Source organism: Onychomys torridus, chromosome 7 (genome assembly GCF_903995425.1).
Source record: "Onychomys torridus chromosome 7, mOncTor1.1, whole genome shotgun sequence".
In the NCBI taxonomy this organism is placed as follows: domain Eukaryota; kingdom Metazoa; phylum Chordata; class Mammalia; order Rodentia; family Cricetidae; genus Onychomys; species Onychomys torridus.
The window spans coordinates 16,149,514-16,168,270 of NC_050449.1; the positions used below are offsets into that span (position 1 = coordinate 16,149,514).

The window sequence follows — 18,757 nt, forward strand, 5'->3', positions numbered from 1 at the left end:
GGAACCTGTCTTCCAGAGAAGTACCACTCTGGCTTTGGCTCAGAATTGCCGCTGTCTAGACTCAGTCGATGGAGTGCTTGCCCAGCACTCGGGTGGCCCCAGTTTCATCCCTAGCCCCAGAAAACACACCTGTCAGTCAGCACTCAGGAGGTAGGTGAAGGAGGATCAGGAACACAGTAATACACTGTCACATAGTGAGTTCCAAGCCGGCCTGGTACGTAAGACCCTGCTTCAAAAAAGAAAAAGGAAAAAAAAATGTCTTGCCATCTGGAGTTCTCAAGACGGTGGTTGAGGCAGAAATAACAAAGCCATCAGATAACTGTAGATGACGTGTGGGACAGGAAGCAGAGGAATCCTGAGGTCAGGCAAGGCCTCTCTGCAGAGGTGTCATTTGAGTAAAGACCTAGTGATGATGCAGAATGGGTGTGTCCGGTGGTAGCGGGAACGGCCAGTGCAAAAGTCCTGGGGCAGAGCGAGAGGGAGGTAAAGAGGCAGCTTCGAGGTTCTGTCAGGAGTGACACCCTAGGAGAGGGCTGAGCTGAGTGCGGCAGCCACACCTGTAATCCTAGCACTCTGAAGGTCAAGGCTGGAGGAATGATATGATTTTTAAATGTTTATTTTGTATGTGTGGATGTTTCCTGCACATATGTCTGTGTGCCATGTGCATTCCTGGTGCCCTGTGAGGCCAGAAGAGGATGTTGGACCCCCTGGAACTGGAGTTACAAATGGTTGTGAGCTGCCATGTGCTTGCTGGGAGTTGAACCTGGGTCCTTTGGATGAGCAGGGGATTCAGTACCTGTTTTTGGCCTCTGTGGGCACCACAAGCAGAAGAAGGAATTGGCTTTATGGGTCAAGCGGTACAGTGCTTGCCTGAATGCAAAAGCCACGGAGTTCCATCCCAGCCCTTCATGAGCCAGGCACAGAGGCACACCTGTGACCAGCACTTTCTGAGGTGGAGACAGGAGGATCGAAGTTCAAGGTCTCAGCTCCTACAGTGTAGTCAGTTCCAGGCCAGCCTGGGCTACATGAAACTCTGTCTCAAACGCACTGTTCTTACAGAAGGCCCCAGGTTCAGTTTCCAGCACAGACTCACAGCTGCCTGTGACTACAGCCCCAGATCTGGCACCATCTTCTAGCCTCTGTGGTCTCTGCACTCAAGTCTACATCCACTCACAGACACACACAACATACATCATTAAAAATAAAATAACTTTGTTTCTTTGCTTTTAGAGACAGAGTTTCTTTGTATAGCTCTGACTTTCTTAGAACTCTCAGTAGACAGGCTGGCCTCAAGTTCAGGAATCCACTGGCCTTTGCGTCTGTTAAGATTAAAGGTGTGCACCACCAGACCTGGCAAGAATAAAATACAATTTAAGAAATCAAATTTATTTTTATCTTTAGAAATTCAGCCCTAGGAGTCTGCAGAGCTGGCTCAGCTAAGGTTAAGAGCATTGGCTCCTCTTCTAGAAGATCCAGGTTCAGTTCCCAGCACCAACATGGCATCTCTGTTCAGCCTCTTCTGGCCTCTTCTGGTAATCAGTATACCCATGCAAACCTCCTGTAGATATAAAATAAAAATATGTATTTTAAAAATCCAGCTCTATTTCGTCTTGGCTAGGTAACTCTATCCAAGTGACTTGCTTTTTCTGGCTTCTGGTTTCTGCATCTCTGAAATGGTCCTAGTTCTTGGCTGTTGTTCCAAAGGACCAAGGTTCAATTCCCAGCACCCACATGACAGCTCATGACTGTAACTCCAATTCCAGGGGATCTGATACTTCACACAGAGTATATACAGTGTGCACATTAAATAAATAAATCTTAAAAACAACAAAACCACCACTGCCTGGGTAGTGGTGGCACACGCCTTTAATCCCAGCTCTTTGGAAGCAGAGGCAGGCAGATCTCTCTGAGTTCAAGGCCAGCCTGGTCTACAGAGTGAGTTCTAAGATAGCCAGGGTTACACAGAGAAACCCAGTTTTGAAAAAAACAAAAACAAACCCCACCACCAAGGGCATTCTAAACAACACATAGAGCTGTAACAGACTGCAGAAGGACTTTATCGGTCAGTGGGCAAGAACAGCCTGCTTCTGGTTTGAGCTGGAACTTTCCTGGGTCCTGGTGCTTGGACCTTAGAGGGACTGAGGCAGAGATCCTCAAACCTAACGGCAGCCTTGCCGCCTTTCAAGGAAGTGTGGCCAAGGCTGTACATATTTCAGCCGCCAAAACCAAGTGTGCTGCTGACATCTAGTGGGTAAGGCAAGGGACGGTCAGTTGCTACACAAGACAGCCACCCAGAATGTCAAAGGTCACTTAACCCCCAAGGGCAGTGGGAGCCAGGGGTGGGAAACCCAAGTTTGCAGCCATGTGACCCCACATCTGGAGTCAAGATGGCTGCTTCCTGAGGATTTCTGAATGCAGTTTAAAATTTCAAGCTTACATTTATTTATTTATTTTGCCACACTGGGATGAAACCCAGGGCCTCACACATGCTAGGCAAGTACTCCGCCACTGAGTGACATCCTTGAATGTCATGGATTCCAGGACACCCCTGCCACAACTGCAGTCTATGACATTCTCCTTGCTTCTGTAGAGCGGCATGGTTTCTATACAGATTCAACACAAGCCTCTCTTTGGCCAGAAAACTTTTTTTTTTTAGAAGATTTATTTATTTACTTATTTATTATGTATATAGTATTCTGCCTGCATGTGTCCCTGCTAGCCAGAAGAGGGCGCCAGATCTCATTACAGATGGTTGTGAGCCACCATGTGGTTGCTGGGAATTGAACCCAGGACCTCTGGAAGAGCAGTTGGTGCTCTTAACCACTGAGCCATCTCTCCAGCTCCCAGAAAACTTTTATTTTGGGGAAAAAATTAAGATTTATTCTTTTATTTCATGTGTATGGGAGTTTTGCCTATGTGTGTTTATGCACCATGTGTTTGCTGTGCTGGAAGAGTCCAGAATAGGGTGTCACAACTCACTGGAACTGGAATTACAGATGGTTGTGAGCTACTCTGTGGGTGCTGAGAACCAAGCCCAACTCATTTATAAGAGCAGCCAGTGCTCTTTTTTTGTTGTTTTGGTTTTGTTTTTTTGAGATAGGGTTTCTCCGTATAGTTTTGGTGGCTGTCCTGGAACTCACTGGTAGCCCAGGCTGGCCTCGAACTCACAGAGATCCGACTGGCTCTGCCTCCCAAGTGCTGGGATTAAAGGTGTGCGCCACCACCGCCCAGCCACAGGGCTCTTGACTACTTAACCAACTCTCCAGCTCTCCACACTTTTAAAAAAGTTACACTTATTTACTTATTTTGGGATGGAGGTGTGTATCATGGCTCACATGTAGGCTTCAGTTGGGAGTCCTCTGCTCCCACTTCGTGGGCTCCAGAGGTAGCCCTCAGGTCTGCAGGCCTGGCAGCTGCCTCTACCTGCTGAGACATTTCTAGGGCTCCCCACTCCCCAACACCCCCGGACAGAGTCTCCATATATATAGGCCAGGCTTGCTGTCAACCCCTGATTCTCTTGTCTTACCCTCTCAAATATTTGGGTGACAGGTGCACACCCCCACACCTAGCTCCAAATGCACTTAAAAAGCAAATTTGGGCTAGCAGAGCTGGCTCAGCAGGTAAGGGCGCTTGAACCTAGCCCTAGCCCGGCGTCAGGTACCTTTATTGCACCTACTTTACAGTTGGGCAAACTGAGGCTCTGTGAAAGTATTTCAAGTCAAGTGGGTAAAGTGATGGTAAAGCTGAGGCTCAAGTTTAGCCTGTCTGTCTCTGGCCCTGTGGCACCAGTGCCAATAACTCTGGACCGAAAGCGCTGTCCTCAGACTCCCTGCTCCTTTCTGATACAGAGCAAGCATCTTGCCTGGTGAGGTGTGCATGCCTGTAATGTCAGCACCCAAGAGGCCAAGGCAGGTGCATTTTGAGTTCGCAGCCGGCCTGAGCTGGAGGGCAGGGAGGCTGGGGTGGTTTAAGCAGCTGGCTGGCTGTATTCAAGTCTCCCACCCTCTGACTGTTTTCCTCACCACCAAAAGGGCTTTCCCTGGGCCCACTGGATCGCACTGTTGAGGCTCTGCAGTTCTGTCTGCAATCCCAGCCGGTCACCCTCTGTGTTCTGCTGGGCCTGCCTCTAGGAGCAGGTTGGATTCTTGGGGCTACCTGTGAACTGTGGGGGACCTAGTCACGAAGTAGGGTGAGCAGGACTTAATGGTGCCTTAGACGTACGTGTACAGGGGCTGCGGATAGTCCTGGCTTCTAGGGTAGCGCTCTCTCTCTCTCTCTCTCTCTCTCTGTCTCTCTGTCTCTGTGTCTCAGCACAGAGCCTCACTCGTTGCCCTAGCTGGTCTGGAACTTGCTGTGTAGACCAGGCTAGCCTTGAACTCATACACATCTGCCTGCCTTTGTCTCCAGAGTGTCCAGATTAAAGGTGTGAGCCACTATGCCTGGCTTTCTAGGGTTCTTGGGAGTTAGAAAGAACACCATGGGTGTGGCTCAGATGATACAGTGCCTGCCTAGGCTCCATCCTCAGCACCAAAAAATTGGACATGGTGTCTCATGCCTGGAATCCCAGCGCTAGAGGAGGTGGAGGCAGGGGGATTAGGAGTTTAAACTCAGACTGCCACATAGTGAATTTAAGGTCAGCTCGGGCTACATAAGACTGCTTAGGCAAGCAGGCCAACGGGAGCTGGTGGTGGCACTCTGAGGCACTTCCACGATTGTAGACTTATCAGATTATGCTCTAAAATCTGGGCGGGGGGCCAGTGAGATGGCTCAGTCGCTTCCCTAGATTCAGTCCCTGGGACCCACGTAGTGGAAGGAGATTAAAGTCTAGGACTGGCCCAAGAGTTAACCTACTTACACCCCTGGTGTCTTTGGGATCCCTCAGCATGTGGCAGTGTCACTGTGGTTTGCACACATGCCTTGCCCGAGATAGCCCTAAACTTACGGCATGGTCTCAGAACTTTGGGGGATGCTGTGGTGGAGCCCCTGGAGGGTGGAGGGACATGTGAGGGAATGCGGAAATATTTCCTGCTATAGGCGATGGACTCTAGGATTTGGAGGATCCAGTCGGCTTGTGGACATTGCCTTTGCCTGTGGGAGGTGAGTCAAGGGGTGCTGGAGACGGTGTCTGCGTGCTTTGGGAGAGTTTTAAGCTGCTTGCTGCCCATAGTGGCACACACTTTTAATCCCCGAATTGCATGGCAGAGGCAGGTAGATCTCTGTGAGTTCGAGGCCAGCTTGGTCTCATGTTCCAGGCTAGCCAGAACTACAGTTAGACCCGGCTTTAACACCGCCCCCCCCCCAAAAAAAATACTAAATAGTCAACCTGAGTTGCTGTGTCTGTGGCTTGGTGTCTGAGGGACCCCCTTGGGCTCTCAGAACACACCCGGATTTGTGGGTGTACTCTGAGAATCCTGGTGTACCCTGTTGGGAGTGGGATGTCTCTGAAAACCACGGCGACGCTAGGAAAGGGGGATACCCCGGGATCTGTGGCTACCCCAGGCGGCGCGCCTTGGAGGAAGGTGGTTGGGCTTCCTGAGGTCTGAGGCGCCCCGGCCGGGCTCCGCCCCGAGGGCGGCCCGAGCGCAGCCGGAAGGGCCGGAGCGGCGGGAGGCGCATGGCGCTGCGGGGCTGGGGGCGCATCCGCGCGCCGCGCACGGCCGCCTGCCTGGAGGCGGCGGCCGAGGACGACGCGTTCCTGCCCGGGCCCTCCGCGGCCTCTGCGTTCTTCTGCAACACATCCTCCACGCCCCACAGACGCCTGCGGCTCTTCCGTGGTAGCGTGCAAGACTGGGGCCGCCAGGCGTGGGCCGGGTGAGTGCATGCCTCTCCAGCCACGGGTTCGAGGCCCTTCTTGGCTAGGCAGCAGAACTGTCTGTTGGACTTGGAGAGGGGGCTGACAGCAGCCTGGCTTTTTCCTCTTCCGTTTGAGATAGAGATAAAAATCATCTTGCCCTCCAGGGTTGCTGTGGAGAAATCCGATAGGGCGTGCAGTAGGCGCTCAATAAACGCAGGGTCTCTCCCACTTCCGGTGCTTACCTGAAGCTGTGGTAATCCCTGGGGGGACTTGAGGCCAACCCAGCATCCGTTGTGACCCTGGGACTTGTGTTCTTTTCTTTTCCTCTTTAGGGGCTGGAGAGATGGTTCAGAGGTTAAGAGCACTTGCTGAGGATCAGCTCCCAGTACCACATCACACACGGGGGCTCTCAAGCACCGGTACCCCCAGCTACAGAGGACCAAAGCCCTGTACGCAGTGGCTCATTCACTCATGCACATACATAGATATAAGATTTATCTTTTAAGTTATGTGCACTCATGTGTGTGCACATGAGTTCGGGTGCATGTGGAGGCCAGAAGAGAATTGCTGTGTCCCCTGGACCTGGAGTTAGAGGCAGTTGTGAGCCACCATGTGGGTGCTGGGAACCAAATTCAGTCCTACTATGCGGTTCTGGCTAGCCTGAACTCCGTATGTAGACCAGGCTGGGGTTAAAGGTGTGTGCCACCATGCCTCTCTCTCTCTCTCTCTCTCTCTCTCATTTTGATTTTTTTTTACTTAGCTTTTTTTTTAATTTTAAATCATTTTTTATGTGTATGAGTGTGCCATGTGTATGCTATGTGTGTGCCTGGTGCCTTTGGAGGCCAGACGAGGACATGGGATCCCCTACAAATGGTTATGAGTCACCATGTAGATACTGGGAATTGAACCCAGGTCCTCTGGAGGAGCAGCCAGTACTTTCAACCATTGAGCCATCGCTCCAGATGTGGTTTTCTGTTTTTGGAGTTTGTTTTGAGACACAGTCTCATGTAACCCAGGCTAGCTTCCAGCTCACTGTCTAGCCAAGGATGGTCTTGAACTTCTGACCCTCTTGCCACTCCTGAGTGCTAGGGTTATAGTCACACCACACCATCCCAGCTCAGGCCAAGCCCTCTGTGTGTTAGGCAGGCACTCTACTAGCTGAGAGTATAGTTCATGGCTTTTGAGATACAGTGCTGCTCTGTAGCTCAGGCTGACCCAAGAGTGCTCAGGATGCAGGTTTGAGCTACCACACTTGGGAACAAGTTCCTGTTGGGTTCTTCTAGCCTCTAACAACCTGTGGAATGACATTATTCTGTTGCCTTGTGGGGGTAGGTTTGACTCTGTCCCTTCTCTCCCCAGCTCTGCCTCCCTGCGTGTCACCCAGTCCCTCCCTTGGGTCTTTTTTTTGGTAGTGATGCCACCTTGTGCCATGAGGGATGGATGGTTGCTTGGCCAGAATGGGATGGGCTGTGGGGACAGGAAGCCTGAGGGAGCCAGGCCTAGAAACCACATCCGGTGTGCCTTCCAAACATCCCTTTCTCCTGGAGACCGAACTTCGTGGTAGTCCGGAGGTCGGCCCAGGTTTTGGCTGGGTCTCCTCCCCGCCAGCCCTGTGCCCTGTTCTCTACACATACTTGTTTAGGACAGACTGTTGGAAGTCACCCTGGGCTCTGGGCAAGAAGTGGGCGGGGAAAGAAGAGGAGAGGCCTGGCCTCTGGGACCGGGCAAGGTGTGGGGGACCTAAGTGTCCCTTGGTTTGATTCTATGCCTGCCCCTTGATTGCCCCTCCACTGTCCATCCCCACCTCCCAGCATCTGTCACCTTGTCCCTCCCTAGGGTCTTGATCACCCAGCCTTGCACTCCGCCCTCTGGGGTGTGTCTGGTTCCCCCGCGGGCGCTTGGTGGCGATCTGAGACCTGGAGGTGGCACAGCTCGACGTCAGGCCGGGGAGGGGTGGAAGGCGGGGCCGGGGCAGAGGGGAGGGCCGCGGGCTAGGAGCCGGGGAAACCGGAGCCCCGGGCGTCCCTAAAGCCCGGGGAGGGACCGGCGGGAAGTGGGCGCTCAGTTTCACAGGGCCCTTCTGCAAGAGGGAGGGAGGCGCTGCGGACACACACCCGTGAGGAGGACGCGAGCACCCGGGATCGTGTCCCTTGGGGGGCCACATGGGTGGTGCCAGGGGCTAGGACACGACAAGTGTGGAGGCGGGGCCGGCGATCGCTGGCTCCTCAGGCCTGCCTTGCAACGCCGCACACCCCCCCGTGCAGCAGCTGGTCCCCAATGCCGGCCCCGACGGCGGCGCTTGGCTCCCATGCGCTCCAGTGCAGCACCCCGCGCCCGGCCCCGACCCCCGGCCTTGGCATTGCCCCCGGGACCAGAGTCACTGACCCACTTCTCCTTCAGCGAGGAGGACACTCTACGACACCGCCCTGGCAGATGTTTCAGGTGGGTGGCCTGCAGCCTTTCTTTGTGACCTGAAGGTGCTCTTGCCTGTTTGGGGAAAGAGGACCCTTTCCAGAGTAGCCAGCCTTCGGGGGATCCCCTAAGTAACTTCGCACATCAGCTAGGGACCCTGCCCCCTGCCCTAACCTTAAAAATGTGGGTGCCTGCTGATGGTAGGGCTCCAAAAATGGGTGCTAGTTTCCACCTCAGCCTGCCTATTCAGGGTTGGGGTTCCTTGGCTCTTTCTGTTCCCCTCAACCTGAGTATCTAGTACTCTCCCTGGCAGCAAATATGGGTGTCCAGCCTGTCACCTCACCTGGGCTCCGTTCCCAAGCCACTGGCCAAGAGCCAGGTCCCTAAGGCCTTACATGGTTTCTCCACACACAGCTCCCCCCAGCTTGGGCTGTCAGGCTGCAAGCAAGCCCTGGTGTGTGGGGGCAGGCGAGGGAAAGTGTCTGAATACCCAGAGGGCATTTTGAACTGGGTGGGTAGAGCTGCGGCCAGGAAGTGACCTTTAAGTTGTTCATCGTCCCTGCCTCGCTGCACAGTCTGGTCAGATACCTTGATGGAGACAGACACGCTGTGTCCAGCGAGAACACACGTGGCCACACCCACATTTGGGTTAAGCTGGGTCACGGGTGTTTGCTATTCTAGACGTGACGGGGTCTCCAGGTTAGTCAAGGCACTGGGAGAACCCACGAGGGACCCATGACCATGACAGGAGGTCATAGATGTTAACACCTATAGAACACCCCTACCCAGCCTGGTGTGTACCTTGCTTTTCCCAGGAAGCATTGGTCACCCGAACACTCCCAAGCCTCTTGTATACACATTCCTGCAGGCAGGAAAGAACACACACACACACTTCATAACCACTTGGGTCAGGACAGCCATAGTGTCTGTGTGGGCTTTCTCATGAGGTCACAGGAGCATGGGGACAGAGACAGACAGACAGACACCTGCCCCTCCCCTCCTGCGTAGTTCTTCATGACAGGTATGGACACACTGGAATCCCCTGCCCTAGACCTATCACATGCCCCAAGACTTGACATCCAGTCCCACAAACATCAGTGGCACCTGGCACCGTGCGCCCGCCGGACACTTGCCAGAGCCGACACTCAGCCTCCCTGTGACCTTCACAGAGCAAACCAGTCCTTTCCATAGAGGCTTCCTGGCACTTCCTTTAAGGCAGTCAGGTGGAGACAGGCAAGGAGCCTGGGAGGCAGCAGGCTGGTCCTCTGTTTCTACCCCCAGAGTGCAGAGCCCAGCAGCCCCAGGTTCAAAGCCACCCTGACCAAATTATCCAGCCGTTTTGTTTGCTTGTTTAGTAGCCAAGCTAACCTCTGATTTGCTGTGTAGCTGAGGGTGAGTAGCTGATCACCTGCCTCCGCCCCTTGGAGTGCTGGGGATGGAGCCCAGAGCCTTGTGAGTGCCAGCCAGCACCTTAGCACGGAGCCCAGCCCCACCATCCTCTCTGACCTCCTTATTGTCAGTTTTTGGGGGGTTTTTTGGCCTAGAAAATGGGATAATGATGCATATGTGGACATAGTTAGACCTAGCATGGGGCACTTAATAGCATTTGTTTGTGTTTGGGTTCTTTTTTAGTATTACATTTGTCTGTTTATTTTTATTTCCTGAGGTGGCACATACAGAAGTCATAGGGCAGGTGTCTGTCCTTTCTCCCTTTCCACTGTTCGGGCCCTGGGAACTGAACCTTTACCCGCCCAGCCGTATCTCCGGCTGGCTCCTCATCTTACTTTGTTGTTGTTTCTTTGGGTTTTCCAGACAGGGTTTCTCTGTGTAGTTTTGGTGCCCGTTCTGGATCTCGCTCTGTAGACCAGGCTGGCCTCGAACTCACAGAGATCCACCTGGCTCTGGCTTCAGTGTGCTGGGATTAAAGGTGTGTGCCACCACCACCCGGCTCTCACCTTTTTTGAGACAGGGTCTGTCCCTGAACCTGAAGCTCCTTGATTGGGCGAGGCTGTGTGTGAGGCTGTGTGGCGAGGGAGACCCGGGTGTCTTCTTCCCAGAGCTAGCCTGCTGTGCACATGCTGTCCCTGGCCTGTCTGCCATGCCCCTGCTGGCAGTCCAGCCGCAGGTCTCCCTGTGGCTGGTACTTAACTATGAGCAGGTCACTGTACCCGTGCTGACTGGGCCGGTGGCTCTAGCGCCAACCTCCGCTCCTCCCTCAGTGTAGTTTGTGACTTCTCCTGTTGAGATTTCTCTGGCTGACTTTGGGCCACCTCCAAGGAGCCAGTGACAGACAAGGGAGGCAGGGGTCTTTTTTCCTTACATTTGGATGTTGTGGGCATGGGTATGACAGTGCCCATGTGGAGGTTAGAGGACAGCTGTGGAAGTCACCTCTTTCTTCCCGGATGTAAGTCCCAGGGAACAAACTGAGGTCTCTCTGCTTGGTTGCAGTCTAAGATTAGCTGACTCCTTGTTTCTCCCCAGGCTTCAGTTCAGCAGCCCAGTCCCGTCCCCTGTGCCTGCCGTCAGCTCAGGGGACATTCAGGCCTGAAGCGCAAACAAGGGTGCCCAGGGGACCATCTGCTTACCACCAAGGCCCCTGCGCTCCCACTGACGTGTGCTGCTTCCCTAGGGGCAGCAGATTTGCCACCAGGATGTCAGCCGTGGGCCTTCTCGGGTCTGTGTGGGTCTCACCCTCCCTAACCGGCAACCTGGGCTCCTGTGTGAGGCCCAAGGGTTGGGGGTCCTCAGTGGGACCAAACTCAGGATGTGGTCATCAGGCAGCTAGGCCCCCAAGTACCCACCGACACTGTGCCTCAGTTTGCATGTTCTCTGGGATTTCACCAGGACCCCGTCAAGAAATGGTGCAGAAATAAATGGTCAGTGTGTACAAAGCATTTTAGCAGGAGGAGCCAGACAGCGAAGATATCAGACCTCCAAACTGCCATGGCACACCACTCTTTCTCACAAATAAACAAACAAGTAAAATGTAATAAAAATTCTTTTTGAAAATAGCCAGGTGGTGGTGGTGCGTGCTTTTAATCCCAGCACTCGGGAGGCAGAGACAGGCGGATCTTTGTGAGTTCGAGGCCAGCTGGGCTACAGAGTAAGTTCCAGGACGGCCAGAGCTGCACAGAAAAACCCTGTCTCAAAAAAAAAAAACCCCCAAAAAAAAGAAAGAAAAAGGAAAAGAAAGTGGAAGTCAGTTCCACATTTAGACTGGAGTTCTGTGCCCAAGATATGTCATTCTTTGAAGACCAACATGCCGAGTCTAAAAAAACCGTCTGAACTCAGCAACAGTGGCTGTAAAATGCGGCAGAGAGGCATGCAGCTCCCACCATGCACTTGACAGGGCAGGTGTGCACCGATGAGCATTGTCATCAAAGGTTGAAGTTCATCTGTGAACTTTGGATTTTCTAAATTTGATTATTTGATTTTTTTTCAAGACAGGGTTTTACTGTGTATCCCTGGCTGTCTGGGAACTCGCCTTGTAGACCAGGCTGGCCTCAAACTCAGAGATCTGCCTGCCTCTGCCTGGGATTAAAGGAGTGTGCTACTATGCTCAGCTTTTATTTTTAAACACAGTGTGTATGTGTGTGTGTGTGTGTGTGTGTGTGTGTGTGTGTGTGTGTACATGCCAAGGAGTGTGTGGAGGTCAGAGGACACCTTTTAGGGGTCTCTCTTTCCTCTTTGTGGGTCCTAAGAATCAAACCTCAGGGTCAGTTTGATGGCAAACACCTTTACCCCGCCGCCGCCTTGGCTGTCTCCCTGGCCTGAGTCTTTACTTGGTCCTCTTTCAACACCAGATATAGTATAGAACCCAGGGCCTCAAAGGCAAGTGATTTACCACTTCCCTGGGCTTTGACTTTCTCAGGTAGGGTCTCACTATGTGTGCCATCCAGGCTGACTTTATGCTTGCCATCTTCCTGCCTCAGCCTCCCAAGTGCCGGGATTACAGCTGTGCCACCCTGTGCTGGGCTAGTTCTGTGTAATGACATGTGCAATGTGGCATGAATCTGTTACAGTTTTACCTTTTCCTTTTGTGTATGTATTTGTGTGTATCGTGTATATGGGGTGGGTAGGCACATGTGCCAGGTGTGTATGTCTAGAGGTCTGAGGTCAACTTCTGGTGTCTTCTGTTACTCTCCATGCTATCTTTTGAGACAAAGATCTATATTATGGAGGTGCCGTTTGGCTGTACTGGGTGCCCATTAAGCCCCCAGGATCTGCCTGTTTCTGCCCCCCAGCCCTGGGGTTGCAGACCCCGTAGATGCATGCCACTGCACCTAGCTTTTACATAGGTGTTGAGACTGGGACGGTTTCTCATGGTTGCACAGCAGATGTATCCACTGAGCCGGCACCTCATCTCTGCCTTGTCATGTTAATACAATTCATTTGAGCTGAGAGGTTGTTCAGCAGGTAAGGGACTGGCCGTCAGACAGGAGGACCTGAGTTCAGTCCCCAGAATCCACACGGTAGAAGCAAAGAGCTGATTCCTCAAGTTGTTCTCTGACCACCACATGGGCCATAGCACACACTCACATGTGTGCACCCATGAACACAAACAGATAAATAGACACACTCAAGTTTTGTATGTCAATCATCCTTTTTTCCATGGTGTATACTAGTCCGCAGTCCGGATTTGCTAGATGATATCAACTCATTAGTTGCTGGGTTGTTTTGGTTATTTTGTGTTTGGTAGCTCACAGCTACTATAAACATTTTTGTCTAGCTTTGGCCTATGGCCTTTTCAATGGTTTTTCTGTATTTAGCCAGCCAAGTCCCTCAATAAAATTTTAAAAATATTTTAAGTAACTTTATTTCATGTGCACTGGTGTGGAGGTGTCAGATCTCCTGGAACTGGAGTTACAGACAGTTGTGAGCTGCCATGTGGGTGCTGGGAATTGAACCTGGGTCCTCTGGAAGAGCAGCCAGTGCTCCTAACCCCTAAGCCTTCTCTTCAGCCCCTCTCAATAAAAATTTACTTTTAAAAAAACTTATTTTTTAACTTATGAGTGTTTTGCCTACATGTACGTCTGTGTACCATGTATGTGCCTGAAGCCTGCAGAGGCCAAAATGAGGCATCAGATTCCGGGAACTAGATTCCAGACAGTTGTGATCCTGTAGGTGCTGGGGATCAAACCCAGGTCCTCTGCAAGAGTGGCCGGTGCTGCCAAGTCATGTCTCCAGTCCCTCGGGTGACTGTTTGGTTTTGTTCGAGACAGGGTTTCTCTGTGTAGTTTTGGTGCCTGTCCTGGAACTCGCTCTGTAGACCAGGCTGGCCTCGAACTCACAGAGATGCACCTGCCTCTGCCTCCCAAGTGCTGGGATTAAAGGCATGTGCCACGACTGCCCAACCCCTTGGTTGATTTTTTTTAAAAACTTTATTTTATTTTATTTTTGGTTTTGGTTTTTGAAGACAGGGTTTCTCTGTGTAACTCTGGTTATCCTGTAACTCACTGCCTGCCTCTGCCTCTTGAGTGGTAGGATTAAAGGTGTGTGCCGCCACCACCTGGCCAAGCCTTTCTTGAAAGATGTGGTCTTGCCAATGAACTCAAGGTCACCTTGGTTTGCTCACCCTAGAACCACGGTTTATCTTCACACAGCCCTTCCTAAGTGCCGACATTTTGCCTGTAGCCTCCTGCCAGCCCACAGTGCTTTTCTTTGGATTACCTGTATGGGCACTGGGAACTATTGGGACAACTCCTGAATTCTCCTTAATTGACCTTAGACAGGGTTAGACCATATACCTAGATTTGCTTCAAATCCATGGCAGTGCTCTGCTGCTGCAGCCTCCCAAGCGCTGAGATTACCGTGTGAGCAAGCACACTAGCTGTGTGCGTGTGTGTGTGTGTGTGTGTGTGTGTGTGTGTGTGTGTGTGTAAAATAAAAGTAAAGTGGGCTACCTTCGAGGACTGAACTCAGGTCCTCATGCATAACAAGCACTGAGCTGTCTCCCCGCTGTGTCTCTGCCACAAATGTCCTCTGTCTCTTTCACACCTCTTGGCCTCACCAGCACCATCTCAGTCCCCCTGACTCCTCTTCCCTCTGTCCTTTGCAGTTTGGATGCAGAAAATGGGCCGACAGCATCCCCTGGCCGCAGCCCCCTGGACTCGCAGGCGAGCCCAGGGCTTGTGCTGCATGCTGGGGCGGCCACCAGCCAGCGCCGAGAGTCCTTTCTCTATCGCTCAGACAGTGACTATGACATGTCACCCAAGACTATGTCCAGGAACTCATCTGTCACCAGCGAAGCGTGAGCACACCCTGCCCTACTCACCAGATCCCCTAGGCCTGGCCCTGCCACAAGCTGCCCTCCCCAGCAAAGAGCGGGGCACCCAACCCCTGCTTGCTCAGCCCACACACATTGTCCTCCCCACTGAAGGGTAAGCTGCTCCTTTCCCTCTGACAGAGAATTTACAGGATTATAAAGTTGGGCTGTGCCCACCAGCTCTGCTCACACCCAATCATTGGTTGCCTTCGAGTCTGGCTCTCCCTCTCCTCGGACGGGGTCTCTAGCCCAGGCTGGCTTCAGACTTCCTATGTAGCTGAAGCTATTCTAAAATTCCTGATCCTCCTGCCTCCACTGCCTGAGTGCTGGGATTACAGATGTATACCACCATGCCCCATTTATGTGGTGCTGAGGACTGAACCCAAAGCTTCCTGTATGCTAGGCAAGCACTCCACCAAAAGCTGCAGCTCCATGAGCAGGCAAGCTAACCTCAGACTTGTGACCCTCCTGCCTCAGCCCTCTGAGTAGCTGAGATTACAAGCGTACGGTACAGACTGGCTCTTTTTAGTTTCCTCTGTTGTTTGGTTCTGGCAATGGTTCAGGAAGTAACATGTGGTGGGCATGGCTGTACCACTGAGCTGTATTCCCAGCACAGCCCTACAAAGTTGTCTCTCCAGCAAAAGGGGAGCCGCACTCTTGGGACCCCCCTCTAGCCCTCACTTGCTTATAAGCTCCATTGGGATGGGGCCCCATTTACCACTTTCCTCTCTGGACCCCACTTCCTGCGTGTACACGTCCCACTCTGTGGCCCCTCTGGTATGTTGCTACTGTGGCCTTGTCCTGTGTCCTCGCTGCTAGTCCTGACCTCACAGTGTCCACCCTGAAGACCTGGCCCTCACCTGCCCTGTTCTTAATTTCAGGCATGCCGAAGACCTCATTGTGACACCGTTTGCTCAGGTGAGACCTCCTCCCCTCATGGGACAAGGGCCTAGCCTGGTGGTCCCTGAAGGTAGACATCTCTCCTTACGGCTGTCCCCCACCCCAGGTGCTGGCCAGTCTCCGCAGCGTTCGAAGCAACTTCTCACTCTTAACCAATGTGCCCATCCCCAGCAACAAGTAAGTGGAGCTGAATCCCCAGCGCCCATGCTCATGAGATGTGGCAGGAGCTATGGGGGATGGATTCAGTGAGTAGAGGGCTGGCCTAGTATTCAGGAAGCCCGGGGTTCTACCCCAGCACTCCAGAACACCTGTAATCCCAGTACTCAGGAAATGGGGGCAGAAGAACAAGAGTTCAAGTCCATCCTTGGCTACATAGGGAGCTTCAGGACAGCCTGGGCTACTCGAGACCTGGTCTCAAAGTGGAGGAAAATAAAAAAGAACAGCTGGATTCAGTTTTCAGCTCTGATTTGTGACCTCAGGCCAGCCAGTACTTGAACCCTCTGTTGAAGCAACACTTCTAAGTCAGAGAACCACTCCCCTAGGAATAAAGGCCTAGAGGCCTTCATGGATGGTCAGTGCTCTGGCTCTAGGTTCCAGCTCCAGCCCTGGGCTCTAGGTTGTGACATCAACTTGCTAGACATTCACAGTTGGGGTGCCTGGGCGTCTCTTCTGTAAGATGAAAGCTGTAGAAAGCTTCTGTGAGGAACCGAAAGACAGCATGCAGACAATGTTAGGACAGTGCCTGGTACCTAGTATATGCTCAATAAACAAGGATGGTTCAGGTGAGGCAAGCTGGCTCACCTGATAAAAGGGGATTGCTGCCAAACCGGACAACCTGAGTTCAATCCCCAGAACCCACACAGTGGATAGAGAACTGACTCCCACAGGCTGTCATCTGACCTCCACGTGTGCACTGTGGCCTTCATGTACCCCATCCTCATAATAAATGTGAAAAAAAAAAAAGTTTCTTAAAAAACAGGGATGGGGGCTGGAGAGATGGCTCAGCGGTTAAGAGCACTAACTGCTGTTCCAGAGGACCTGGGTTCAATTCCCAGCACCCATACGGCAGCTCACAACTGTCTGTAACCCAAGATCTGACCCCCTCACACAGACACACATGCAGGCAAAACCACCAATGAACACAAAGCAAAAGTAAATAAATTAAAAACATAGGTATGAGGGCTGGAGAGATGGCTAACCAGTTGAGACTGAGCACTGCTCCTACAGAGGATTTGAATCCAGGTCTCAGCACCCGCACGGGGCAGCTCACAACCGCCTGTGTATCACCAGCTCTAGGGGATGCAGTGCTTTCTTCTGGATTCCGAGGGCACCTACATTCACAGGTGCACATGTGCACAAGCACACACACAGTTAAAAATAAAATTGGTACAGGCCACGCATGGTTGTGCAAACCTTTAATCCCAGCACTCTGGAGGCAGAGACAGGGGGAGCTCTGTGCTTTCAAGGCCAGCCTGGTCTACATAGTGGGTTCCAGGCCAGCCAGGGCTACACAGTCAGACCCTGCCTTTAAAAAAAGAGGAGAGGACAGAGAGTTCTTCTTATCTTAGGACAGAGGGGTGACTGGGATTTACCAGTCCTTGAGGGTAGTAATGCCCATCCTCAGAAGCTGGAGAAAGCTGGGGAGAACAGGACATTTGAAAACACTGGATCTGGCCCTACCACAGTCCAACAGTGTAACTAATTGAAATGAGGTTCCAGCCAGATGTGGAAGCCTTCACTGCTATCCCAGTACTCAGGGGGAGTCTGAAGCAAGATGATCCCAGTTCCAGTCCAGCCTGTGCTACAGGGAGGCCCAGTTTCAGACATTGCCACCTGAAGAATCGACTTTCACCCATTTGAGCCTTCACGTCCTTCCTGTGTGTGAGCTCTTGAGCTGGGCATAGTTCAGAGGCCAGAATTTAAACAAAAATAACTGGAGCTCAGTTTGCCTCACATGCATGAAGGCTGGGTTCTCCCCCGTGCTCCATACACAGGGAAAAGTGTGCCCATCTGCAATCCCTTCGCCGAGAGGGTGGGATTATGAGGATCAAGGTCATCTTTGGCTACCTAATGAGTCTGAGGCCAGCCTCAGCTGAGACTGTCTCACAAAAGACAAATTCAGGCTCTGACATCCTGTGAATTCAGAACCAGGGAAACCGGTGTTACTCATGGAGAGGGAGCCGATTCTGAGAGAACCCAGGCTGACATTGGAGTCCCATTTTTTTGCAGGCGGTCCCCACTGGGCGGTCCACCCGCTGTCTGCAAGGCCACGCTGTCAGGTAGCTAAGCCTAGAGCGTGGGAAAAGGCCCCTCACCCTGGGTGGACCCTCATCGCTGGGGTGGGAGACTGCCCGGGAGCCCTCTGGGTCACTTCCCTGGACGCCCATTTCTCAGAGGAGACGTGCCAGCAGCTGGCCCGGGAGACCCTGGAAGAGTTAGACTGGTGTCTGGAGCAGCTGGAGACCATGCAGACCTACCGTTCTGTCAGCGAGATGGCCTCGCACAAGGTGGGCGGGGCCGGTGAGCAGCTACTTCTGCCTGGAGGGCTGGGTGAATCTGTGGTGAACAGGGCTAGTATCCTTGAGGGAGAGAGCTGATGGGCTGGGCAACTCTTGGTGGGTGGGCGGGACCAGTGGACAGGGTGACCGAGGTGGGTGGGGCCAGTGGGCAGGTGAATCTTGTGGGATGGAGGGACACTGGGCAAGGTGAATGTTTGGGGTGGGTGGAGCCAGTCGCCAAGGTGAAGCTTGTGGATTGGGCCAATGAGCGGCCTGAATCCTTCAGAATGGGTGATATGGTGGACAGGGTTAATCCCCTGGTGTGGGTGGGCAAACCTCTAGGCAGGGCTGCGGGGTAATATGAATCCATGGGTGGACCCAATTCCGTGATAGGACCTATGTGTTTACCTTAGTGCATGGTCTCTGAATGATGCCAGAGGCTCAGCAGGTCCAGTGTGGCAGAACCAATTACTGTGTAGGGAAGCAGCGTGAATGCCAGGCCTGGGGCCAGACTGTGTGCAAAGCTAATCACCACATTCGGGTGGTGAGCAGGACTGAGCTCTGATATACAGCACCAGGCCTGGGATTTGACTGTACCTTTAGAAAAAAACACAAAAGTAGCTTGTAACTTAGGCTCTTCTATGAGCTGAGGAGCCTGGTGTTGGGGGAAGGTGCTGGGTGTGTGTGTGTGTGTGTGTGATTTAGTTGTACATGGTTTTTACAGATGGTTGTCTCTCGTGGAGGTTGTGTGCTTGTGTGTATCCCTGGCTTCCAACTTGTATGGCTGTTGGCTTTTTGACTACTCGTTTGCAAGTATGTTTGGAGTCAGTCTGAGGGGTTGTGTGCAGGTGTGTGCCTTCAGAAGGGTGTAGTTGTGTAGTGTACTGT

General features: G+C 52.5%; 1 protein-coding gene across 2 annotated transcripts in view; it reads left to right on the forward strand.

Moving 5' to 3' along the window:
- The window catches only part of Pde4a (phosphodiesterase 4A), a 45,003-nt gene that overhangs the window by 9,030 nt on the left and 17,216 nt on the right, over nt 1-18,757 (forward strand). The window contains exons 1-6 of one of the 2 annotated variants that reach the window (XM_036192901.1): nt 8,088-8,236; nt 14,265-14,456; nt 15,353-15,389; nt 15,478-15,548; nt 17,601-17,650; nt 17,766-17,878. In XM_036192901.1, coding sequence (XP_036048794.1) covers nt 8,103-8,236; nt 14,265-14,456; nt 15,353-15,389; nt 15,478-15,548; nt 17,601-17,650; nt 17,766-17,878 — 597 coding nt within the window. In that variant the 5' untranslated portion in view covers nt 8,088-8,102. Of the gene's footprint in view, nt 1-8,087; nt 8,237-14,264; nt 14,457-15,352; nt 15,390-15,477; nt 15,549-17,600; nt 17,651-17,765; nt 17,879-18,757 lie in introns of those variants that run through there. The other variant, XM_036192900.1, reaches the window with a different exon arrangement.